At 50.3% G+C, this 27,279-nt stretch overlaps 1 protein-coding gene across 1 annotated transcript in view; it reads left to right on the top strand.

Moving 5' to 3' along the window:
• Positions 1 to 2,668: 2,668 nt before the first annotated feature.
• Positions 2,669 to 27,279, top strand: part of Gsg1l (GSG1 like) — a 194,733-nt gene continuing 170,122 nt past the window's right edge. The window contains exon 1 of the mRNA XM_034513676.2: positions 2,669 to 3,235. Coding sequence (XP_034369567.1) covers positions 2,917 to 3,235 — 319 coding nt within the window. The 5' untranslated portion in view covers positions 2,669 to 2,916. The remainder of the gene's footprint in view (positions 3,236 to 27,279) is intronic.

Genomic DNA, 27,279 nt, shown 5'->3' with positions numbered 1-27,279 from the left:
TAGCAGTGGGATGAAGTGAGTACCAAGGCCTTGGGTGCAAATTTCTAGTTCTTTAAACCGCACCCAGCCCGTCTGTTGCCAAGGTCAATGCAGCTATGACTGTTATTTCATTACATAGCTCAGGCTTCCCTGGAACTCCATAATCCTCCTGCCCCCACTTCTGGGGTTCAGGTTATGCCACCCCGCCTGGCTGCAACTCTGCCATCATTTAGTATGAAGATACCCATGGTATTCAAGGGACTTGCTGATGCATTGAGAAGGCAGAGGTAGCTCCTCCTACTGGTCTCTACCCTCAGCTCTGGTGGAAGCACAAAATCAATCGCAATTTGAATTTTTCTCTATGAGCCCCTGACCTTGCAGATGCCCCTGACAAATGTCTTTACATCCTGTGTTCCATTTTGCCTTGAACAAATCATGCTGGGTTTGCCTTTCAACACCACCCCCTCCCCAGAATCCTTGGTTCAGCACTTGCCTAGCAGATCTGACCCTGGGTCCCATCCAACCCTGGGTTGCATTGCCTAGAGCAAGAAAGCAAACAGAAATAACCCAGAGCTTTCTTGGCCTTTGCACCATCCTGCCTGAGCCCCTGGTGTCACTTACCTCCCCCCAGCCGATCAGCAACCATCTTTATTCACTTAGCAGCTGGAGTGGTCCTCTCCTGATCATTAGATTCTGCTTAGACCCTCTGCAGGCCCCACATGACTCAGACCTCTGTGATCTGTCCTTTTCTGCTGTTCCCTTGCTGTCTCTTGTTCAGGCTGTGCTCCCTCCCCCTATCCCCATCACCCCCAGGGCCTCAGTCCCTCCCCTCCCCCCACTGGTCATTGGTTCCCCTGCTAGGAACTTTCTTTCCCTGGCAGAGAGCCTCCTGGTCTCCTTCACCTCCTTCCGGGCTTTGCTCCAATGCACCTTCCTATGAGACCTTCCTCCAAGCTCCGCCCACACCTACCCCTTCCTGCCCTTCACCCCTGTGCAGTCTGCACCAATCTTATTAATGTCACTCATAGTCTCTCTTCTTTCCTGAGCTGAGCATACAGTGGCTGCTCAGTGAGCAAGAGGTTGAGTGTCTCTGAGTGGATATCACAGAGGTCTGTGCTTCCCCTGGGTGTTACTTACGAAGAGTAGTCCCTGAGACTTTTTCCTCTGGGCTCCTCTTGCTTTGAACCCCTCCCCTTGCCCCAGAACAGGGTTCTCAGCTTGAAAGGAACATATCCTGCCACTGAATACTAAGCGAATCTCAAGGCCAAGGAAGTGTCACGTCAGTGCACACCCCGGGGCTGGATTTAATCGTGGACAGGCTCAGATGATACATATTGCATGCCTGTTGAGGGCAGCAGATTCCTTGTGGCTGTTGGTTCACATTAACCAATACTGGAATGCACCATTGCAATCCAGAAGTTCTCCTTCTGAAAATAGAGACTCCTTGCTTGGGGCCAGAAAGGAGATCTGATAAGCAAGTGCAGGGCTCCCCTGGCCATCCTCACACCAGGTGGGCAGAGATATTGCCCACAATGCTTTAGTCTCTCCTGCCCCCAGGCAGAGTGGCAGCAGCTGGCAGTGAGTGGGGCTCACCCACAGGAGTAAGGCAATTCGTAATCCGTTAACCTTGAATTCTGCAAAGCCTGCCACTCGGCAAGCTGGGGGTGGCTGGAGTCATTCTTGGCTTGGGCAGAATTCAAATTAGCTCCCGAAATCAATGTGCAATTAATGGTTGCACACCCTGGGCATGCAGGCACTGTACCCCATGCAGTGGGAAGAGGGAAGGGTGTAGATTATCATCTTGGGGCAGAGGTGGGGATGAGGGTGCTCTTACATGAGCAATCCTAGTTTGAGAAAGAGATGCTAAAAAGGTCTGAGTTTCGTCAACTCCTTGGCCCAGATATTGCTAATAGTGTCAGCATTTACTGAGTGCCTACTGTGTGCCAGATGCCTTTCCCACCCCTGACTCTGGGGCACATTCTTCCCTTTTTATAGATACAGAAATTGAGGGTCAGAGAGAACAAGTGTCTTGTTCAAAGTCACACAGCTGGTGGAGTTCTGGATTTAACTGACTGCAAAGTCAAGATGGTTGACCGACCCTGTCCAGCCAGCCTTAAGCAGTCAGCATTCACAGACCTACAGGATACCCCCTTTTGGTGACCACAACTTGCTATCCTTTTTGTGGCCTCTTGGGTCATGTTCTGGATCTCTGGTATGGTTAGCCTGGGTGGGGAAGGCCTGTTTGTCCTCTGCTCAGCCACTTGTGCAGGCTGCCTCTTTGGAAGCTCTCTGCCCTCCTGCTGTGGATAGGGACTGGTCTCAGATACCAAAGGTGACCAGGGACAAGCCTTTCAAAACGCTGAGGCTCTGCATCTCCATCCTTTCCTAAGCTCCAAATGGGTCTTGCAGGCTTTGCAGAGGCCCCTTACAGCCTAAAGACCCATAGATGCTGCCTTGTCGCTTTGCTGGCAGGGCTGTGGGTCTCGGGTGAGAGGTCTCCCGCCTTGAGTGAGGCTCCTTTGAGAGCGCCTTGCTTGGGATCTCTCACTTGTCCCTCTCCACTCCCGCGCGGCTCTGTCCCCCGCCCGTGCCCAGCGTGGCGCGCCCCCTCTCCGCGCGCGGGCGGGCTCTGAACAGTGTCGCCGGCCGCCTGCAGGTGTCTCCCCACGGAGGGGCGCGCGTCCCTGCGCCGTGGCCGCTGCCAGGCGCCGGCGACTGCTCGCCGAGGCGCACTCGCGCTCCGGGCTCCGGGCGCGTTGGTCGGCTCCACTCTGCGGCCCCGACTGCCCCTCATCCTCGTCGTCCCGCGTCCCCGCCGGAGGCCATGGGCCCGCGCCGCGAGCGCCGTCGCCGACCGCAGGCACCGGAGCCCCGGGGCGGGCGCTGACGCGGGCACCGCTGCCAACTTCGCGAGGAGCTGCGGGCGGCGCGGGCGGCATGAAGACGAGCCGCCGCGGCCGAGCGCTCCTGGCCGTGGCCTTGAACCTGCTGGCGCTGCTCTTCGCCACCACCGCCTTCCTCACCACGTACTGGTGCCAGGGCACGCAACGGGTGCCCAAGCCTGGCTGCGGCCAGGGCGGCGGCGCCAACTGCCCCAACTCAGGCGCCAACGCCACGGCCAACAGCACAGCCGCCCCCGTCGCCGCGAGCCCAGCCGGCGCGCCCTACAGCTGGGAGGCGGGCGACGAGCGCTTCCAGCTGCGCCGTTTCCACACTGGCATCTGGTACTCGTGTGAGGAAGAGCTCGGTGGCCCGGGTGAGTGCTGGCGCGGGTTCCCCGGGGACGCGCGTCCGCAGGTCCCGGGCCGGGGAGGTGGCGCGTCCGGGTCCCCCGCGCGCGCACCCTGGCTGCGGGTCCCAGGGCGTGCGGTCCTTCTTCTGTCTGAAGTCATTTCTCCGCGCGCCCCTCCTTGCTCCCATCTGCCCCGTCTCGGCTCTGGAGGTGATAGTGGGGGCCGGGGACCTTTACTGTAGGCGACCCTTCCCGCCGCAGATCTACGGGGCCAGGAACCCAAGGATTCTGCTACTCTTATCTCCAAGCTGCGCTGAACCTCTACGACAGGACTGGGGAAAGCAGGGAGTAGGGGGAGTCTGATGAGCACCCTTATTTCCTTCCACAAGCCAGGGTATCCTGCAGCTCTCCCAGGAGTGGATGCAGGATTGGATGCTCTGGCAGGGAGAGAAGAGAGGCAGGCGGGAAAACAGGGGCAACTCTGGACACTGGAGCTGGGGGATCCAGGACGTCTTGGCTTAGAGCAAGTCTCTTTCAGAACGGGGGAGGGGGCTGCTTTTCAGAAAGTAGACCAACACCCTTGTCCCCTCACCCAAACAGCCGGGGGCTGAAGTGAATAAATACCCCAATCGACAGCAAGGCTGGAGTACTCAGGGGACCTGATAGGGGACTGTGCCATATGGTGGGTGGTACTGGCTGTGGACTTAAACCCCAGCTTGCCACTGTTCTAGCAGGATCCCTTTGGAAGCGCTGCTATCTCCCCCTTTACGCAGATGTATTTTCCTCACACTCACCATAGCCTGAAATTTCCTGGGCCTGTCTTTAGTCACTGGCATACTGTCCCCTTTTCTTCTAAGATCTCTCTCTTGTTAGGTCTTTGCTGTGTCTCCCATTTCTGGGTATTGCTAATAAATATTTGCAGTGTGACATACAAAACAGAAATGTTGGGTAGGGTCACAGGCTGAAGGGACTGGAGGTATCTATCCTGTGCTGCTTGCTGGGCCTTGATAGAGGTGGTGGGGGAACAATTAAACTTTTCCATGACTTCATTTGAGCCTGTTGGCTATTTGTCTGAGACACATGAAGTCTGAATAAGACTTGAGATTTCATTGTGACCTGGTTTTTTAAAAAAAGAAAAAAAACAAGAAAAAAAAAAAAAAAAAGAAAGAGAAAAACAAAAATTAACTGGAAAGCCTCTTGGCTAAAACTTCTTGCTTCCACAAGCCTGATCCTCTCAGACCACGGCAGCCATGGAGCACCACAGACATGCTCCCCCTTCCAGGCTCGGTCTCCAAAGACCTTCATACACGACAGCCCAAAGAATGAGAAGGGATGGCTGTGGGTCCTCCTCCAACTGCAGGCATCAGTTCCTGAGATCTGGGAGGCCCTGCCCTGGGGGACATGCCACCCTACAGTGCCTGGCCCTGTCCTGGGGGACATGCCATACTACAGTGCCTGGATGAGCCTTGTCCCTGGCAGCTTGAGCCGACCTGCCTCTGCCTTTGTAGTGTGCTGGGCGCTCACTGGAGTCTGGTGTCTCTCCTGAAAGCTTCCTGAAGGCTGCCGCCCAAAGCTCTGTAGCTCATCTCTTGTTCCGTGCTTTATGTCCAAGCTTGACTGCCATGTTCTAAAAAATTATCAACAGAAACATATTTAAAGCAATGTTAGCTAGCTCCTGTGCATTTTGAGCACCAGGCCCTGCTGAAGTTGTCACCTGTGGAATCTTGTTACATCCTAGCCTCTGGGCCAGGCAGCCACTTGTGGAAGACCTGTTTTTCAGATTAGGCTCACAGGGGTTTGATGAAGGAGCTTGGATTGTTTTCTTGGTGTCTGGAGAACAGCCAGAGAACTGATGGGGAAGGGGACCTGAGACAGGAGCACTTGGCCAGTGTGAGAATTTCATTCCCCGGTCCCATTAGTCACGATGCTCCTGGGTGATCTGCTGGGTGGTTAAAACTGAGTGCTGCTTTCCCTTGGTTTTCCTTGGCTATGGCTTGTTCCTCCTAGAAAATCACAATTGTCTTCCTCCTAGAAAATCACAATTGTTCAAATAGTTGCTGATGAGAAATTTGGGTGGTCTAAGGTCATTCAGATGGGTTTCTCTTACTAGTGTGCACAGCCCCCAGATCTTGCCTTCACCACCGAGCTCCAAAGGGTGTCAGGATCTACCTGGCCTCAAACTTTTGTTGCCATGACAACCTGTCTTCTGGGTTCCGTGATGATTTTATTTTATTTATTTATTTATTTTACTCCAAGAGGGAAAAACATCCCAACAAGGCCTGAACAAATCCTGCCCTATTCTCCTTTGCTGCTGCTGCAGCAGCCAGGGAAGGCCTAGGCCCCTGTCCATGCAGCTGGGCCCACCCTGGTGTGGCTTCCTGGCGAGGATCCTCACTGGAGGACTGGATGCTCAGCAGCCCCTCCTGCTCCTCAGCACAGCTGCTCTTGCTTCTGTACCCCTGGACACCTGTGAGGGGACATTTCCTGAGGCCCCTTTCCCAGAGATGACACTCCAGCCTTTCCTGAACAGACTCATAGTCAACCAGCCCCACCCTAAAAAGCCCTTTTCTCCTCTCTCTAAGAGGAGGCATGGGCGTCCTTATGCACAGTCAGAGGACAACAGCCCTCCCTAAACGGTCTCCAGTCCCTTCCTGCAAATTAGATTTCTTACTGGATTTGATATTTAGAAGAATTGGGAGGATCACACTGTGGGGAGGGGGCAAGGTTCAGGCCTGGAGTGTGGACAAGGTCTTGGGGAGCAAAGTGATGAGGTCGAGCTTATGCTGACTGTTGCTTATGTGATGTGTGGGCCTTGGTCCTGTGTGTGTTGGCCTAGGCTAGGAGTGTATCAGGAGGCCCAAGGCTGTGACATTATGGGCCTGCAAGGCTGGCTGAGTGGCACTGGAGAGAGAGAAAGGGGTAGACCATGGGAGGGAAGGAGGAGTGGTCTGAGAGTGATGCAGGAGCTTGCAGGCAGCCCCAAAGTGGAAGCAGAGACCCTGGACCTGTAGGCTTATAGTCTGACTCCAGACTCTCTTTGTCCTATGTGGGATGGTGGATGGATGAATCTTCCTCTTGCTACCATGAAACCTTGACCAGAGTCTCTGCTTGCTGCCTTGCAGACGGAGGAAAGCAGCCCACTCAGTCCCAGGGGCTGGGGTTCAGTGACCCCATGGGGACTGAGCAGTTTATGTACCACCCTCTCTTCTGCTTCTCTGGCCCGAGCCACTGTATCTAGCCCAAGGACACCATGTCTCCCTTAGATCCTTCCCATGGTCCCTGGAGTCCAGGTGCTACTACCCTGCATCTCAGAATGTCGCTCTTGCTGTCCCCGGGTCTTTACATTCCAGCCATGCTGGCTTCAACACGGCAGCCTCCCTCTGCCTCTAGGGCCTTTGCACAGGCTGTTCCCTTACCTGAGTGCTTTTCTCCCAGATCTACCCAAGACTGTTTTCCATGGTTTCAGTCTGCTAGGGGACTCCCGACCACCTGACAGACCGTCCCTACCTCATACTTCCTGCATACACTCTCCCTAATTCTGACCATCGGTCTCATGTCCAACATTAGTCAGTAACACTAGTTCACCGTGTACCTTGTGAACTTGGGGGTTGATGTTTAAAATTCTTTTGGGACTTATTTATTTTATTTTATGTATATGGGTGTTTTGTCTGCATGTATGTCTGTGCACCACACGCGTGCCTAGTGCCTACAAAGGCCTGAAGAGGGTGTCAGGTCTCCTGGAACTGGAGTTATAGACAGTTCTGAGCCACCCACCGTGTGAGTGCTGAGAATTGAACCCCTGTCCTTGGGAAGAGCAGCCAGTGCTCTTAACCACTGGGCCACCTCTCCAGCCTCTGGAATGGATTCTTATCTATGCCGTCTGTCATTTTATGTGGAGCTTGGGATGGTGGCACACAGTTGGTATTCAGCAGAACTTGGTGGGATGTGTGTTAGTTGATGTCTCTGGCTCTTGGGACCAGTTCTTCCAGACCCAATTTGCTTCTGGCAGTGGCAAACCACACTTTCCAGTGCAAGGCTACCACATACCCCCTGCCTGGAGGAGGACCTTGTAATGCCCCCAGCTGCAAGGTTGCTAGTGCCCAGGAGTGCGTGGGCCTCATGCTAGACAGGCTTCTTGCTTGAGTGCGTAGGGGTGGCTGAGCTTTAAAAGGCACTGTAACCCTCAACGAGCACTACCTCCTCTCATTGCATTGCAGCAGGGGCTAGGGTCACAAGGACTTGCCCAAGGTCACATATCTAGCAAGTGGCCACACTGGGATGTGAACTCAAGCAGGAGGTCCAGTGTGTGCCCCTCCCCCCACTGCAAGCCTTGAATCCCCACCTCCAATTCAGCCAGCCTCCCTGGGCTCCTCCAGCCTGACTCACTGGGAGAGCACTGTGTAAAGAGTCACACGCCCTGGGTTTGAGCCCAGACTCTGCTTCTGTCTTGTTAAGTGGCTTTGGATCTCATACCCCTCCCTGTGCTTCTTGTTTTTTCTTTGCTTAGGTATAAAAAGAACATTTATTTGGCCTTGGTTTCTGCTGTACCATGCAGGGTTTTAGGGTCAGTCTTGGTTCTAGTCCCTATCTCACCATTTACCTGCTGTGTGACCTCCGGTGGGAGTTTGCCCTCTCTGAGACTCAGTTCCTTCGGCTTGGGCAGGAGGACCACCCTTGGCCTCATGATAGATTCACCAGGTTTAAGTGTGGATAAACATACTTTCTGTGGTTCAACCTGGTGTCAGAGTGTGGGTAAACCACACTTTCTGTGGACCAACCTGGTGTCAGAAGCTACTGGCTGGCAGCATGGCCTCCACAGTGTCATTTAATAATGGGACAGTGTCTAGAAATGGAAGCAGCTCACAGAACCACCTGGACTTGGGGACAAGATCTGCAGCCACCCACCCTTTCACCACACTACAGATGTACATGACAGTTCTTTGAGAGCTTGGGCCCCTAATCCTGAAGTCCCACAGAACAGCCCTTCCCGTCCCATCTCACGTCAGAGCCCACTCTTCCATGGCCAGCTCAGCCTGACCTTGTTCTGTGACCCTGGCTGGCTTCTGCCCTGGGAACAAGTCAGCCAACAGCCAAAGGGGTTCTGTTAAATCCAAGCTGAGCCACCTGTGATACCTTCCATCTCACTGGGAGCTTTGCTGCTCCCAGTGCTTGAGGATTTTGGGAACCCTCCCCAGGGCTATTCTGGCCTCCCTTCTGGTCTCTGCCTGACTACACCTTTTCTTAGTAATCCTCCAACAGACCCAGACACGGCTGCCACAGGACCTTTGCACTTGCTCAGCTCTTTTTTTATTTTTAAAGATTTATTTATTTTAAATTTTAGTTATATGAGTACACTATAGCTGTCTTCAGACACACCAGAAGAGGCATCAGATCCCATTACAGATGGTCGTGAGCCACCATGTGGTTGCTGGGAATGGAACTCAGGACCTCTGGAAGAGCAGTCAGTGCTCTTAACTGCTGAGCCATCTCTCTAGTCCCACACAGCGCCTTTTCTTGCTGTGCCAGCTTGCCTTTTGGGAGCCTTCCGGTGGGTAAGTCGGTAACCTCCTGCTCCGCTCTGCCTTTCTCTCTACTCCTCACCGCTCTAAAAGCTGCTTGTCTGCAGCAGTGGCTTTCATTTCTCTTTTCGCTGCCCTCCTCTTGGAACACATTTGGACCCTGACACTCAGCAAGGGCCAGTGGACCCTGTTGAATGTATTGGGGCCCTGTATCATCTTAGGACCCCTGTGCGTGGTAAGAGGACAGACTGTCCTGTTCTGGTTTTCCCATGGATTTACTGTATGTTCTTCCTCTCTTGATCACTCCATTCCCGAAACGTCTGGGAGACCCTGGAACCAAAGGGGCCATTGCTTCTCTTTATTAGATTTGAGGGTGCTGCATATCTGACCTCTATGATGCCTGTGGGGTGTGGTGGGGAAACTCACTGATGCCAGATGACAGAGACATGTGAAGGCACTCAGCAGGACGCCACTGCTGCTGAGGCCTAGCCCCAGACCGGGGTTCGAGATTATCTGCCGCCCAAGTAATAATAGCATTTGGCACTCTTGTCTGCCCAGTCCCAGGATTCTGTACAGCCCATCCTCTCTTGGTCCAACCTCTGCTTCTTTCAGTCCTACTGATGATGTGCAGTTCCCAGGTGAGACTTTTTGCAGACTCAGGGCCTTTGCTTAGCTGGTACTCTCTCCTCTAGTTACAGTTTTCCCTGTTTCCACAGCCAACCTCACCAGCCACGCCTCCTCCATAGCCAACCTTACCAGCCACGCCTCCCTTAGTCTCGTCTCACTTCACTGAAGCACTTTGTTAATTTCTGGACACTTTCTTTCTTTCTTTCTTTCTTTCTTTCTTTCTTTCTTTCTTTCTTTCTTCCTTTTTTTGGTTTTTCGAGATAGGGTTTCTCTGTATAGCCTTGGCTGACCTGGAACTCACTCTGTAGACCAGGCTAATCTTGAACTCAGAAATCCACCTGCCTCTGCCTCCCAAGTGCTGGGATTAAAGGCGTGCGCCACCACTGCCCGGCCTTCTGGACACTTCCATAGTTGCTTTTTGATTGTTGATGGACACACTGTCTCATTTAGTAGTCTTGGCTGGTCTATAATTTGCTATGTAGACCAGTTTGGCCTTGAAATTTAAGAGATCCATCCTCTGCTAGGTCTACTGATGTGTGCCACCATGCCTGGCTGTGAGCTGACAGTTTGTATCTCCTGTCCTCAGTTCTCAAGTGAACATCTGAAGGGCAGAGACCAGCCCCTGTTGTCCTAAGGTCCTCAGGAAGTGGGGGTTCCTGTGGGTAGGAGATGACCTTGGCTCAGGCAGGTTCTCAGGTCGCAGGATGTGCCAGCCTGGGTGGGGGCACTGATGGAGGCAGGTACAGCCATAAGCAGAGCTTTTCATAAGTCTGTCCTTCCTGTCAGAGACAGCCCTGGCTTTCTTACTCCTCTGGGAAGTTGGGACTGCATCGAGAGAGGTTCTGTGTCACTTTCTTCTTGTGCTTCCTCACTCCTTCTGTCGGCCACAGTGGGAGGTCACGATCTGTCTAGGAACAGTCTGGAGATTAATATAGCCCTGCTGCCTTTCCATTACACATGGCTGGCAATGTGGTCCAGATGCAGAGGTGGGCTGCCCACATTGTTCAAGCTTGCCATTTTAGGGGGACTTGGCTGTGAGTGCAGGGCCCCTGATGGGGATGTGCTAGTTGGTTTTTTTTTTTTTTTTTCAACTTGACATAAGCCAGTGTCAGCTGGAAAAAGGGAACTTCAATTGAGAAAGTGCCTCCATCAGACCGGCTTGCAGGCAAGGAGCTCCTCTTTCTCCTTTCTTTTTTGTTTTTCTTTCTTTCTTTCCTTCTTTTTTTTCTTATTTTATCTTTATCTATTATCTATCTTGTATGTATGTATGCATATCTATCTATCTATCTATCTATCTATCTATCTATCTATCTATCTATCTATCCTATCTGCAGAATGGATTACATGGGAGGCTTAGCCAATTGTGGGCAGTGTCACCATGGGCAGGTGGTGCTGGATTGTATAATAAAGTAGACTGAGAAAGCCATGAGGAGGAAGCCAGCAAGCAGTGGTCCTCTATGGCCTCTGCTTCAGTTTCTCTCTTTAGGTCTCTCTCCTTCCTAAGCTGTTTTGGTCACGGTGTTTATCCCAGCCAGAGGAAGCTCACTGGGGCAGGGGACTCAGCATGAGGAATCCCAGCTGGGCTTCTGGAGGCAAAGCTGGCCTTAGCTTGTGGCTAGCTCTGGGTGGAAGTGCTGTGGCATCCCATCTTGGGTTTCAACTTCCCAGGCTCTGTGTAGCCATAGAGAAGTAAGGGAGACAGGGACACACAGGGGTGGGGATGCAGGCAGAATCTGAGAGGGACACAAAGCAAAGCTGAGGCAGATTCGAATAGAAAGCAAAAGGGGAGGCTGTGGCAGGGACAGGGACAGGCACAGGGCGTCAGATGGAAACAGAAATAAATAGGAGAGGAGGCACACACAGGCATGTACCCCATACACACAGGCATGCACCCCATACACACAGGCATGCACCCCATACACACAGGCATGCACCCCATACACATAGGCGTGCACCCCATACACACAGGCGTGCACCCCATACACACAGGCGTGCACCGCATACACACAGGCATGCATGCACCCCATACACACAGGCATGCATGCACCCCATACACACAGGCATGCACCCCATACACACAGGCGTGCACCCCATACACACAGGCGTGCACCGCATACACACAGGCATGCATGCACCCCATACACACAGGCATGCACCCCATACACACAGGCATGCTCCCCATACACACAGGCATGCTCCCCATACACACAGGCATGCTCCACATACACACAGGCATGCACCCCATACACATAGGCATGCTCTCTATACACAGCCACACACGCACACCCCTAGGTGTGCATAGGCACATGCATACACACAGATGCATGACACATACACATTAATGCACACACAAACTCATTCACACACATATATTTACCCCATACCAACTTGCCCTCATTTGTGAACATGTCTACATACACACACATGTACATGCTTGCACATGGGCACATTCACACACACTCAGGCACATACAATCTATTTGTGGAAGAGCACACCCATACTCCTATGAGTAACTGTATACAAACATCTCTATGTATCATGCTTACATATGCTTTCACACACATGTATACTCATGCATACTTATGTGCACTTCCATTTATGCACACATACTCCCATGTTCTCACCTAGCCACACATGCATGCACAGTGCATATGCATGCTCACAACCATGCCTCCACTTGCATACATGACCACACCTGAACACCCATGATTTTAGCTGAATACGAGTGCCCCACACTTGCCTGCATATGCACAAACATATCCTTACACCTAACACACAGCACACATGCCAACACTTGCACACACACATACATATGTGCACCCATGGGTATGAAGGTTTCTCTGCAGTATGCAAACACAGAAACTTGCTGTTTACCCCAGGAGCGGGGAAGCTGGGTTTCACCACAGTTGCTTTTTCGATTTGCGGAGGAACTCCCACACTGGTGTCCATCGTGGCACTGGACCGCTTCAGTGAATGAATCCAAAGTCTGACACTTTGTGGCTTTCAAACCTGCTTGGGGTGCTTCAGACTCTGCCATGGTGGAGTCTGAAGAAAGCATCAAGGCAACTTTGGATACACTAGGGGATACTCTGGTATCCTCTAGTGGAGGAGTCTGCAGTGGAGAAGCTCAGTTGAGAAGTTCTTAATCCAGTCTCACTAAGTCAGGCTGGCAGGGAGCTTGCAGCCCCTTGGCCCAAGGCTCAACAGAGCACTGCAAGCCTGCTGACTTCCATGGACTAATCTCCTGACTACCTGACAGCTCCTACCCTCCTGACCTATCCTGACTACCACAGGCCAATCTTTCATGGCTGGGCTAGTCTGACTCACATTTTTCTGAGTTGTATTTTCTTAGGAACTGACTTTTTTAAGCTAGAATTTCAAGTGTATTGCACACCTTTTAGCATGGAGAGAAAAAGACTTTTCTTTAAGCTGCTGTTTTTCAACTCACGTAAACACAAGTTCTCCCTTTCTCCTGATTTATCTTGCAAAAGTATCCAAAGTGGGGGGCTCTAGGGAGGCTGCTTCAGCCTGTGGCCCGGCACTGACAATTTGCTGTTTTCTCCTCCTCTGAAGCCTTTGTGTTGGACCATCTACAGTCGTCTCCACACTCTCTCCCTGCCTTTCTCTTAAAGAACTGGGATTCTTGGAGTTCTCAATTCTGTTTGTTTACATTTTCTGGCACTTGCTTACTTTCTTGTGGCTATCTTTCCTGAGGTTTGATTTGTTAATATTTTCAAGTAAAAAATTTTGTTTGCATAGTTTAAAGTGATGGCTGCATTCATTGCTTCGAGTTTGCCCCGAGCGCCACTGTGGCCAAGTCTCATGGGTTCCCAGATGCAGTGGCTTTGAAAATGATTTTGTACAATTTTGATGGCTGCGATTTGGTTCCCCAAGTTCCGAAATTTTACTTTTGTTCCTTCTTTATTCAAGCATAATTTAGCAGAACATTTACAAATTTCCCAGGGCATATTTTTGTTTATTTTGCTTACATTTTTTGTCATTAATTTTTAATTGACCGAGTTGTAGAAAAAGCAAGCAGGTCAGGTTCCTGTATATACATTTGCATACGTGTGTTTATGGTAAACATTTTATTTGAAACAGCAGGTGGAGTCCCTAAGTGTCTTTTAAGGCAGCTGTACACAGAGTACTAGTAAAGACTCTGGGGCCTGAGAGATGGCTCAGCAGTTAAGAGCATGTGCTGAACTATTGAGCACTGAAAGCCCTATCCCAGCACCGTCCAGACAGGATGTGGTCCCACACATGCCTGTGACCTCAGCGTTGATGAAGGTGGAGACAGGCAGCCAAAGAGCCACCCAAACCACTGGCTTCAGGTTCAGAAATCCTGCCTTGAAGGAATAAAGTGGAGAGTGACAGAGGACACTTGACACCCTCCTCTGCCTTCTGGACATGAGGGTATGCACACTGACACGTAGACACATAGACGCAGGCACACAGACACTGACACGCACCCATGCACACACTCATGCACACACGCACACACACAGACACAAGCTCACACACACAGGAACTGCTGTCTGTCCGTCTTTGCTCCCCATGTCTTCCATCCGCTGGGTGGAGCAGGCCCCTCTTTCTCTGCAGCTAGGCTCTCTGTACTTGCCTCTGGGATGGTTTGGTTTTTATTGAGTCTGCATCTATGTTATTCATCAAGAAGAAATTCATGGCAGTTATATTTTCGTTGCGGAATTGTGGAATTGATCTTTTCTCTAGATAAAATGGCTGTGCTCCCTAGTGAACGCTTTCTCCTCTGACTACTGTTTTTCATATCTGAGCCTTGCTGTCCTTTGTCACATCTTTGACATTTCCCTCTTCACTTTGCTTCCCCGTTTCCGTGTCTCCTCTCAGGCTGAGATGCAAACCGTGTTTTCTTTTGGTACAAGCTGAGGGTCTTAACCACTTAACACTTTATCACAAAGACATTTGTTTTCATTTTTCTTTTAACTAAAATATTTATTTGTTATTGCATGTGTGGTGTATATGTGTGTGTATGGTGTGTGTGTATATCTATGGTGTGTATGGTGTGTGTGTATGGGTATGTGTGTGTATATGTGTATGCACATGTGTGCGCACACACACACTACAGCAAATGTGTGGCAGTCAGAGGACCACTCTGTAGTATTGTTTCTCTCCTTACACCTTTGCATGGGTTCCTGGGGTTGGACTTGAGTCACCAGGCTTATTCAGCAAGACTTCATGCCAGCCTCCCTTCTCTATTTTGGTCAAATTTCTTCAGCTCCTCTATCTATCTATCTATCTATCTATCTATCTATCTATCTATCTATCTATCTATTTTGAGACAGGGCCTTACTACATAGCCACGGCTGGCATGGAACTTGCTATGTGGACTATGCTGGCCTTGAACTCGCAGATCCACCTTCTTCTTCCTCCCCAGGGATGAGGCTATCACCCAATGATGAGGTCACCATTCTCAGTAACATCTTATTTACCAATGGTTTACTACATGGGTTCTATTTTTTAAAGATCAATTTTATTTTTATTCCCATATAGTCACAAATGACTATAGGCCAGCAGAGGGCATCAGATCCCATGGAGCTGGAGCTGTTGTGAACCACTTGAGATGGTGCTGGGACCTGAACTTGAGGCCTCTGAAAGAGCAGCGAGTGCTCTTAACCACTGAGCCATCTTGTCAGCCTGTGTGGCTTCAATTTTGTTTTCTTTACCAATGACTTACAAATATATTGATGTAAACTCAGTTTTTAATTCTTGCTGACACTTCTAAACATCCCGTCTCTGGTAGGAGAAGGACATTAGTTGCTTTGGAAGTCTGTCTTGTTCCTAGTTGTGACAGTGACTATAGCTCTATTCTGAGCCCGCGTGTGCTGCTATTGGCAGATTCAAACCCTCTTTGGAAGCTGCTCTCCTGTTTTTATATGGGTGGGCTTCCATGCACAGCATGGTGGGACGTGCGTTGGCCACCACCAGTGTGCCAGGCCCCATGCTGGATACTGGCTACAGTTCGGAAGAAGATGGTCTGCCAGTTTTCATGGTCATGACAAAATGCCGATAAAACAACTTAAGAGGGTTTATTTTGGCTCGCAGTCTTAGGGGCTCCACTGTGAACAGGTGCAGAGAGGAGACATGGGAGGGCAGATGTGCTGCTGCGGGTGCGCTGCGGGTGCGCTGCGGGTGAGGTGCGGGTGTGCTGCGGGTGTGCTGCGGGTGTGCTGTGGGTGTGCTGCAGATGGGCTTTGCCCTTACCATGGTTGGCTTCCCCAGCTTCTGCTCACCATGGGCCTCTGTGGCCTTCAATTGTAGATGTATGTGCCTGACTCCCTTACATCTGCTGGACATCATCCCATGTCTTGTGGCACTTAGGGTCAAGGAAGTGACTCTGGAGACCATCAGCCTATATTTTATTTCTTGGCAGAACTTAGCTTTAAGCTATATTTTCTTTCCTTGAATTCTTTCTTTAGTTTTTTTGGAGCTGAGTGTTGAACCCAGGGCCTTGTGCTTGCTAGACAAGTGCTCTACCACTGAGCTAAATCCCCAATCCTCCTTGAATTCTTGTGTGCTTCCTTCATAAATATGCATACACACACACACACACACACACACACATATATACATATATGTATGTGTGCGTGTGTGTACATATATATTTTTAAATTTTTTGAGACAAAGGGTCTATTTTATTTCTTCTCACCTTCCTCCCCTCCCTCCTCCCCTCCTTCCTCTCCCCCTCCCTCCTTCCTTCCCTCCCTCCCTCCCTCTCTTCCTTTCCCTTCTCCTTTCCTGCATACCAAGCACACACCATCCAACAGCCACAACCCCAACCTTTCCACATATTTTCCATTATACAGCTTATTTATTTACTGTTAAATAATATTCCACTGTCTGGGCATATCATGGTTTATTTCACCAGTGGAAAGACATCTTGGTTGTTTCCAAGGTCAGGCGATAATTATGGCTACTTGTGCTGTAAACAGGTGGACACGGATATCACCGTTCTTTACACCAAATAATGTGGATTTGGGGACTCTGAGAAAACTGTTTACTATTTAGGAAACAACCAGGCTGCCTTTTATTAAGTTAGCTGCCACCATCAGCTTGGACTTCCAAGCTGGAGCCCCTCCACCTTCTCTGTGGCTCTGGATACTCTAGGTTTTTATCTCCACGCGGTTCCGTTCCCCATCCTCCTTCAGAACACACTCACTGATGTGACTGACTGCTGGTTTGTCTTCCAGGTCAGTTCTTTTCTGTCTCACAGTTTCGCTGGGCTTTATTCTGGCTTCATCCCTGGCATTTGCATTCCAGACAGTTTAGAGCCCATTCCTCAGCCCCTGACCACTCTAGGCCTCAAGCACCTCACACTTTTCTACCCCCACCCATCCTGCATGTAACCCTTGATGGCCTGGAACATTCAATATAGATTAGGCTGGCTGAGATCCTTTTGTCTCTGCTTCTCTAGTGCTGGGATCACAGAGATGCACCATCTCCCATATCTCTGCCCTGGGCTCAGGGCGTGTCCCTGCTAAATCAGCTTTGAGGACTCCTAGTAGATGGAGGATCTTGCTTCCTCTGTGCTGTGTTCTTCATTTGCTTCTTTTTGGTTTTCTAAAGATGTGCAAGGTGGTGCCAGCAGTAGAGAAGGTTCTAGGCACCTAGTTCCAGCTCCAGCACAGAGAACGCATATCAAAGAAAGGCAACCCCTTGGCTGGTAGGTTGGAGAATATTACACATCTGTAACCGCCCACCCTCCCACACATCCCAGCATTCCAGAGGCAGAAGCAAGCATATCTCTGTGAGTTTGAAGCCAGCCTGGTCTACAAGTGAGACCCTGACTCAAAATGCAAACAAATAAAAAAAAAAAAAGAAAGAAAGATTAAAAAATAAAACTAGTTCTTGGGATGTAGCTCAGTGGGAGAGTGCTTACCTAGCAAGGCCCTGGCTTCCACTGCAAATGAATACTAAATAAATAAACTAAATATAAATAAACTAATTAATTTGTTGTCTGCCCCTCCGCTCTGCTATCTATGGTTCTGACTCGTCGCATTTGTCCTCTGGGAGTGAAATAAGTCTCTGAGCTTCAGGCCACTGACACTCTACACCGTTGGAGGAGTTTTTCCATAGGACTGAGCCTGCAGTCCCCTCCTCTGAGTGTGTCTTTCTGCCCGTGTGTTTCTAGCTCTTTCCGGGCCCATCCCTTCCTCATTTGGCTCTTGTTTCGCCTCTCTGGCAGCTTTCCTTGGCTAAATCTGTTCGCATCTCCCAAGCGCCTGAGGCTTCTTGCGGGTTTATATTTTCCTGGGGGAATCTGAACACACGCTTTCAGGAATGACTTTGCACTTTCAGGAATGACTTTGCACTTCTCACAGTGAGTGCGTGAGAAGGAGGTTTACTCCCCCCACCTGAGCATGCCAGGCTGCTGTTGAGCTTGCTTGACTCCTTCCTCCTTCCTTCCCTTCCTTCCTCTTGCCTTTTCCTTCTATTTTCTTCTTTGAGACGAGGTCTTGCTATGTAGCCCAGGCTGGCTCCTGCCTCCTAAATCCTGAGATTACTGCTGTGGACTCTCCTCTTGGCTTCCTTATTTCTTATCCTGGACTTTCCTTTATTTACAGATGGGTGATGGCTTCCTCTGGTGGGGTTTTCTCCTCCTCCTTGCCTGCTTCCCTTTATTTCTTTCTTCTCCTACATCTGGCTTGAGGATTTAGCTTCTTTTTCTGAGTAGGCTCTCTCCGGCTCACTTCCTGGGAGTTGGCTGTGGGAGATAGCTTGCTCCCTGCCACTGTGGTAGTCTGTAGTCCTGTCTTCATAGAAATGCACGCTGTGCAACTCCAGTTCCCAGCCTGTTTCAGTCCCTCCCCAGCTACAGGTTTACTCTGCCTTTCAGGGTACCAACAGGGCAGCCTCCAAATGCCATGATTCTCAGCTCTGGGCATCGTAGATGCTGAGTGTATGGGTGACAGGGATGATCAGGTTGGTCTGGAACCTGGTTCCCTTCCTATAGAGCGTGAGTGTAGCCTGGGTGGACAAGGCAACGTGGAGGTGTAGGTGCAATGGGAGGTGGATGCGTGTGTGATGCAGCAGGTTAGTGCCATTCCTTGATCCTTCCTGGCTGCCTCCTGTGGCAAGTGGGTTTGTGGAAATCTCTGTGTGGTCTAGAAGTGACAACTGACCATGGCCAGTTTCCCAGCGCTTGCAACCTGCTGCACCTTCTGAGTTCTAAGCATTACGTGTCAGAAGATGGCTAGGCAGGGCCCTGGACTTGTCCTAGAAGCTCCATCCTCTGATAAGGGTTGACTTTAGTAAAGAGAAAGGATGAGCAGGGGACTGCACAGGACTCAGAAGCAAGAGGAGAGTTAGAACTGTGGTTGTTCATCCAGTCACCCCATATCCACCATCAGCTCAGCACTGCACTAGGACCAAGGCAGACTCCCCCTGCCCCTGACCGCCCCTGTACCTTTGTCCCACAGGCACTGCAGATGAACAGCAGGTAGCATGGGGTTCTGTCCTGTGAGGGAGTCTCCTGTGTGATCTTGAGAAAATCACTCTACCAAATGGTTCTTCATTTTGCCCATCAATAAAACAAGGCTGAAAATCCACACGAGGGTAGTTCCTAGGCCCTTGTCTAGATTGTGGCTGGCTGTGAACCCCTAGGACTCGCAAGACATGTTTGCTTCTATCAAGTCCTTATAGAACACTTGGAAGGCAGAGAGTGTGACAGGATGTGACACTGGACAGGAAGATGTGGGGCTGCTGCGTCTGAGTTGTTTCTAAGAGGTGCCCGGGTAAGTCACCTTGCCTTGACTGGTGGCTCCAGAGCCATGTGCAAGTCTTGCTGCATATCCAAGTGGCTGGAGCCCAGCAGATGAGGCTCTTGTTTCTTGGGGACCCCTCACAGTAGCTGGAAGGTGTCCATCCCTGGCACTTGTAGTCACTGCACTTCTGAGTCCTACCGAATGTGCAGCACCAGCTGCTGCTTCTTCTTCTTCTTCTTCTTCTTCTTCTTCTTCTTCTTCTTCTTCTTCTTCTTCTTCTTCTTCTTCTTCTTCTCCTTCTCCTTCTCCTTCTCCTTCTCCTTCTCCTACTCCTCTCCTTCTCCCTCTCCTTCTCCGTCTCCTTCTCCTGCTCCTTCTCCTGCTCCTCCTCCTCCTCCTCCTCCTCCTCCGCCTCCTCCTCCTCCTCCTCCTCCTCCTCCTCGTCCTCCTCTTCCTCCTTCTCCTCTTCCTCCTCCTCTTCCTCCTCCTCGTCCTCCTCCTCCTCCTCTTCCTCCTCCTCTTCCTCCTCCTCCTCCTCGTCCTCTTCCTCCTCCTCTTCCTCCTCTTCCTCCTCCTCTTCCTCCTCTTCCTCCTCCCCTTCCCTTCTCTTCCTCCTCCTCTTCCTCCTCTTCCTCCTCCCCTTCCCTTCTCTTCCTCCTCCTCTTCCTCCTCTTCTTTCTCCTCCTTCTGTTCTGTGGAGGCCTTGCTGAGAGGGAATCGTAGTTGCTGTTCTATTGCTGTAAAAAGACACCATGTCTAAAGCAAGTTATAAAAGAATGCAATTAATTTGGGAACTTAGCTGGGCAGTGGTGGCACATACCTTTAATCCCAGCACTCAGGAGGCAGAGGCAGGCAAATCTCTGAGTTCAAGACTAACCTGATCTACAGAGTGAGTTCCAGGACAGCCAGGGCTACACAGAGAAATTCTGTCTTGAAAAATAAAAAATGAGTAAATAAATGAATAAATTGGGGGACTGTCTCAGAGGGTTTGTCTATAACCATCATGGTGGGGAGCATGGCAGCAGCCAGGCAGGCATGGCATTGGAACAGTAGCTGAGACCTTACATCTTGATCCACAAGTTGAAGGCAGAGAAAAGACTAGACCTGGCATGATCTTTTGAAACCTCACCCTCTATCCCCAGTGACACACCTCTTCCAACAAGGCCATGGCTTGTAATCCTTACCAAACAGTTCTACAAACTGTGAACCAAGTAGTTTTACATGCACGACCTTACATGGGCCATTTTTATTCAGAGCACACAAGGAGCAAGCAACTAGGATGGCTCTGGAAGCTAGAAGCACAAGGAAAGAGAGTAATGTAGGCAGTCAGGCATGGCTCACAGTTGCAATCCCAGCACTTGGGAGGTTAAGGCAGGAGGATCACCTATTTGAGGCCAGCCTGGGTTACATAATGAGACCTTATCTAAAAAATGTAGATAAACACCAGCATGGGGGCACCAGATTGCAGTTTCTGAGGAACTGCCCTCTCTAGGGAGGCTGAGATAGGGGGTACCTTGGGGTGATGACATTTTCCTTGGGACCCAAATGCTCAAACAGAGCCTCCCAAGGGAGAGCTGGAGAGAGGACAAGAGAGAAAACAGCTGTGCAAAGGCCCTGAGGTGAGAGTAGGGACCTGAAGGCAGATGTGTGGATCACAGTGGTTCAGGCAGGAGAGGCTGGCACCTGGAGCTGTGAAGATGGGTGTGAGGAGGCAGTGGAGTGGAGGCTGTTCTGTTCTGAGTGAATACCCAACAGACTTCGCCAGCTGATGAAGGAAGCCCAGGAGCCGAGACCCTTAGGTGTTTGGCTTCATAGACTAGTGGGTGATGCCATTCTCTGAGAACTACAAACACAAGGGAGGAAGCAGTACAAGGAGAAAAAGCAGGTGTTTTAATTTCCATACAGCCGGTGTTTTAATGTCTAATGTGTAGACACATCTGTGTTCACTTCTGGACTGCTGAACCAAAGACAAAGTTCTGCTGCCTGTGTATTCAAGTGTTTATGCATGTCCATGTGCATTCATACACACATCACGTGTTCATGAGTGCATTCAGTGTCTGTGTGTCCGTGGTGCATATATGTTCATATGGGTACATAGTTGTATACACTCTGTTCATGTATGGGGATATGTTTGTGTGTACAGGAGTGTATGTGCATGTGTGTATGTTTGTGTATGCCTTTGAGTTCATGTGCATATGTATGTGCTCATGTGTGCATACATGCATTTGTATGTTCATATGTGCGTGTGCATATGCATGTGTATGTGAGTTCTCCTAGGACTTTTTACCTACTGTTGTCATAGGCTGTCTCAGGCTTTGCTGTGGGACTATCCTTTGTTTTGTGGGGTTTCTAGAACATCCATGTCCTCTACCAACTAGAAATCTACAGCTGCCACCTACAGCTGTGACAACCATAAACATCTGAGACATTATCGAGTGTTCTTTGGGAGACACTTATATATAGTTGGGAATTTACATGGGACCTTCACAGAGACACTGACTATTGTCACAGGAAAGCATGGCATAAGTACCCTGTGTCCTTGCCCCAGTCACTATCCTGTTTGTATTGCTTTTTCCTATGAACCTCAGAGACTGCCTCAGAGCTCTCCTTAATGATCACATAGTAGCTAGGTTTGCCCATTAGGTGAAATCCAGCTATTTTCTCATTTCCAGTTTTTTTTTTTTTTTTTTTTTGAAAGGAAGAGAATACAGAATGTTCATTTTTGGTCCACAAGCTGATTTACAATCAGATCCAAATGGCAGTCTTTAACCATTTGTGACCTAGAGTGTTCCTCAGTATAAACACAGACATTCTCAAGTGCTTTCTATGGCCTGGGCAGAGCCTTAAGTGGGAGGATCTACTGGTGAACACTGTAACTTGATTTGAGCTTTTGGAGGTGGGCAGGTTACTTCAGCAGGGTTGTTGACTAATAGGTGCCACCAATGTGAATTGATAAATAATTAGAAAACAGTCAGTGGTTATCAAGTGCTGGATTTATTAATGAGACTCCTGCAGAAAGAAGACCCCAGGAACACAGCAGGCTGGGGGCTGGCAGCATCCTCGGGCTATTGGCTGTAGGATGGGGTAGCTATGGTCAAGGCTGCAGGAATCTGTATGAGGCTTTGTTCAGGCTCAGTGTAGCCATGGAGACAGATGTCCCCCGCTCCCTTCTTCTCAGGGAGCCAATCCAACTGCAGTGCAAATGTGTATACTACACTCATCCCGTTTCCTCCTCCTACTCTGGGCTTGGGCAGAAGGCAATGGGTGGGGAGACCCTAGGGAACGTAGGGTCTGGACCAAAGCACTGTGGATTCAGGCTGCTTCTGCCTCTCTGTGAACTTGGCTATGTCCTTAGCCTCTGGGATCCCCAGTTCCCTCATCTGCAAAATGTTGCTAAAAGCAGTTTCCTCTGCTAGACTGTGGTGCAGGAGCTCAGTGAACTTTCAAGGCTTCTTGAATGAGGCCCAACTCACTATTTTCTTAAAAACAACCAAAACAGCCCACTGGAAACAAGAATACAAAACCTACCTGAAGCCAGGGAACCAACAAGGTTCCTGACATCCTTGGGTTCACAGCAGGCTTCTCTGGGTTCTGCCTGACAGACCATGGAATTGGACACCCCAAAACTGTGCCCTTGAGTGGCAGCCACAGCTGGGAGATGCATGAACCCAGGCAGGCCCAGCTACAGTCTTAGGTTGATGCTCAACTATGCTGGATGGATGTTAGATCTGTGATGCAGGCTGACAATAGAGCTGCTGTGGGAACCCACCTATGGTGCTGACCGTTCATCCAAGACTTGATCAGAACCCAACACTGATTAAAGATGTGGATAGTACCAAGCAATTTCGTGTGTGTGTGTGTGTGTGTGTGTGTGTGTGTGTGTGTGTATGTGTGTGTGTGTAGTGGTGGAGCTGCCTTGAACCAGTGGAACATTTGATGGTAAGCTCTGTTCAAGTCTACAGCGCAAGCAAGCAGGACCTAAAGGGTGCGCTAGCAGCCAGCAGGAGGCTCAGCGGGGCTTCAGTCAACTGTGAACTTGGTGGAGAAGGGGAGTAAAGATCCATGTGGGGTTTTGGAACATTGTTGCCACTGTGGCTGCTGCTGTTACAGTTACTTTGTATCACACGAAACATTTGGATCGTTTCCCAGTACCAGAATGGGGTCTTGGGTAACATCAATAGAAACATTATGAAAAGCAAGAGGAAGATGAGGGTTTCTCTCTCCCCCGTAGTGGGAGCACACTTAAGCATTTGGAGGTCAATCTTGTTTGGCCTGGGTGAAGAGGAACAAGGATGAATTGGCGTGGGAGCAGAGCTAGGCAGCTCACGGGAAGGGTAATTGTTCTAGTCATCCACCAATGGCTTATACTTCTAAAAGTGAAGAAAGCCACAGAAGCACACTGCACTCTGTGGTGTGCATACCTTTCTAAGAAGTCTGACCAGACACCGGACTCACAAGTGTGAGACATATAGTTAACACAGAGACTATGGAGACAAGGGTTTTAAGCCAAGGAAAGGAAGAACAGGAGTGAGCAGCTGAGGGCATCTGTGTCAAGTGCCCAGAATCACCATGGAAGAGAGATGGGGGGAGGAGACTGTGTGGCTCGGGCTCAGCTTAAGCCAGGTGTTGATGCTGAGGGAGAGGGTATCTGGAGGTTGACCCTGAAGGGAGCTGCTAAGATCCTGTCTGAGGGCTTAGTTGGAAATAGACAGCAAGGACCTTGGGCAGGTTCCCCAGGGAAATATAGAACCCCCAAGAAGAGTGTGTGACACTGCAAGGGGCATGGCTTGGGGTTGTCCTAGTGGGGAGGGGTCTGGGGTCTTCTCATACACCCTGTGGGACATGCTCCTGGCCTCTGCTGGGCTGTAGCTGCCTCTTGCTGTGACAGGGGAAAGCTGTGGCCAGGGGTCAGAGCATCAGGAAGCAAGGAGCCTGTGGCATTGTGCAGACCGGTGAGTGTCAAGCATGTGGGGGTGGCTATGGTAGAGGCAGTTATCAACATGGCGTGGTGCCTGCTAGATGGCAGTGTGTGGCAGTGTGTGTGTCTGTGTGTATGCATGTGTACACACATGAGCGTGTAGTGCAGTTGACACTGGGTACCGTTCTCTCCCTCATTTTACTTGACTGAGACAGTGTCTCTCACTGACTTGAACCTTACTATTTTGGCTAGGTTGGCTGGCCAGTGAGCTCCAGGTACCTTTGTCTCTGACTTTGGGTTCTGGGATTACAGACATAGGCTGCCATGTCTCCTCAGCTCCTGGATGACCATTTGACAGGGACCACTGAGTTCGCGGAAGCTACAAGAATCCTTAAGGCCCTTTGTGCACACTTACCTTTGAGACAACAGTCTGTGACCTTATCACTTGGCGGATGCTGAGGGGAACTGGCAGGTATGTGGACATGAAACAAGAATCATTTGCATAGGCTGCCTCCTGTGTCCTCAAATCACCTACTCCAGCCTCTCTTGGTCAGTTCCAAACAGCTTTTGGTCATGGTGTCATTTGTAGGCTTAAGGGAGCTCTATACTGACAAGAAATGTTCTCTAGAGGCATGACCTGGTGGCACTGATGTGACCTGGTAAACCAAGAGAGGCACTCCCAACTCTGCTTCAAGCTTTACCTGCTGGGAGCCTGCAGGCTGGCCACCAGCCTGGCCTGCGGCAGGCACGTAGACTTCCCATCTGTAGGATTGGGTTGTGGAAGTTCTTGAGTGCTTGGGCTAACATTTGCAGTCCTGGGAAAACTCTGAATAAGACTTTAAGTGGTTCATTATTTGGGTCACTCTATAGATCTAGTGGCAATGGGGCTCTTACTAAACATGGCATTTTAAATGCAAAGTGCTGGTTGACATTGTGTTCATGAATGTGGACCCCCGAAGCCTTCAGGGGGCAGCTCGTGCAGAATGATAAGCGGGTGTCAGATGACAGTCTCCAGTGGCTGTTCCCTCTGGTCTCAGGGGAGGCTGTTTGCCTCTTTTTGTATTTGAAAGGCTCTTGAAAACCCATTGGAAATGCCCAGGCATGAAGTGTTGCTGAGACTACCTTGTCCTGGGGTGGGAGAGAGTGTATTTATGAGCCACATCCTATCATCCCATAGGACAGAGGTGGACTGGCAGCAACAGGTGTCAAGTCACTTGTCCACCTCCTGGGGGACAGTGCACAGTGTTTGCAGATGCCAGTGCTAGAAGTTGGAATCCCTCTTAGTGTCCTTCAATGCATAAGACAGCTCTGACCCTGGCAGGTGTCAGCAGCTGGGAACTCCCTGATTCCTGGCCACCCAGGTCCTGCAATGAGCCCAGGGCCCCACATCAGTTCCCTAGGGGGCAAGTAGGCTGAGCTGGGGGCGTATGCACATTCTGCCCTGTACTGCTTGGAAGGGTGTCAGACACCGAGACCGAGATGCATCTCCAGTAATCTGGTCTCCACTATGCTGTGATCACTCAGTAATAAACTGTTTCTTATGGTCTTTCTTTACATCAATTGCTGTTATAACATTTCACCCCACTTCTGCGGTCTTAGCAGTGACAACGAGCGAGCGGCCTTTGTGCTTCCCCGTGCTACCCACCGAGCACTGTTTTCCTAGTCACTCCTACGCTGCTGGATGTTCATGGTAGTTGATTTTTGTTTCCGTTCAGCCGATGACATGATGATTACCTCTCCCTGAAAGGTTTTCTTTGTTGCACCATTTCTTCAGGAAACTGCCCAGCTTGTTGCTTTTCTTGTCTCTTTTCTTCCCTTTATTCTTCGCTCCTTTCTTTCCTTAATTAATTTTTGAGGAGAGGGGATGGGAACTGGAGATGATGGCCGATGTTTGTAGTCTCAGCACTTGAGAGACTGAGGCAGGAGGATAGTGATTTCAAGACCAGCTTGGGCTACATAGCAAGACCTCACTTAGACGAACAGACAAGCTAATTTTTCAAAAATAGTTTGTCCATGATTTCAAATTGAGAGTCAAAGTGGCACAAATCCCGAGTTCCCCTCTTGCCGTCACAGCTGCTAAGACTCCTCAGCTCCTCAGCAGCCTTCTGGTAAATGGTGCTGGGCTGCCCACTCTCCTGACCTGTGGGTGTAGATGTGGGGCAGAGCTCTCCTGTGTGGGAAGAACAAAGAAGGGTTTTCTGAGGGGGTAGGTGTGAGTCACCCAAGGCTAGGAGGAGGAAGGCACAGGAGGAGAGCGGTAAGTGCAAAGGCCCTGGGGTGGATGGATCCCACTGGCAGAGAGGAAGAAGTCTGAGCAGATACGTGCTGTAACAAACAGTTCCAGGCTTTGGAAGGGGCCTCGTGCAGCACCGTGAGGGCTGCAATGGAGGTTTGGGCTTCAATCTATATATGTAGCCTTTCATTTTGGAGGTGATGGGCTAGATATGGTTTGTGTGACCAGTGAGCACACTGGCCGAAGAGTGTAGTGTTGGGTAGAGTCGGAAACAGGAGGCTCGACAGAGTGTGCTTTAGGGCAGAAACACGGGTGGCTTGGGCTTGGGAGGTAGGGAAGGTAGATGGAACTGGATGGATTTTGTTCCCATTGCTGAGAGAAGAAAGATTGAGGTGGGAGCAGGCTTCTTGTCGAGACTTTGTCAGGTTTAGTGAGAGGGAGTGAGTTTGAATTCAGACCTGATTGTTAATGTGTGAAATCTCAGAAGCAATGCTAGCTAGCCAGGCAGATAGCAGAATACGTCTCAGAGACCAGGGGTGTGACCCCAGACTGGAGATCCTGGCTCAGGATGATGCAGGAAGCAGTTACAGGCCTGCTCATCTCCCATGAGCCTCTTCAGTTCTGGGCATTTTATTCTTTACTTAACCTTCCAGTTTTAAAAAAGTAACAACAACCTGTCATGAGCTTGAAGTGATGGCATGGCTGCTTGCATTTGGATTCTGGAGGTTTCCTTACTTGTCTCAGAGGCTTCTTGTGATCTGAAGTGAGAAGGAACATCTGGGTCTGATAGGCACAAAATAAAGGAGACAGGCTTACCCAACACCTTCGCAGACTCCAGTCAGCTTTGCCGAGACGTGGATGTATCCTGTGTAGAGGGCTGCTGGCTCCTCTCTCCTGCATCCCCAGGGTCATGTGTGCTATCTTCCTTGCCCTTTGAGGGGTCCTGTGGGTCTCTCAGCTACAGCCTCAGGAGGTCATGTGTGGTCAATCTCAGAGTGTCAATCTCAGGCGTCAGTCCTCAGGCGCTGTCCAGC

This window comes from Arvicanthis niloticus, chromosome 1, assembly GCF_011762505.2.
Source record: "Arvicanthis niloticus isolate mArvNil1 chromosome 1, mArvNil1.pat.X, whole genome shotgun sequence".
Lineage (NCBI taxonomy): Eukaryota > Metazoa > Chordata > Mammalia > Rodentia > Muridae > Arvicanthis > Arvicanthis niloticus.
The sequence above is the reverse complement of the archived record's forward strand: the minus strand, read 5'-3'. Positions and strand labels throughout refer to the sequence as shown.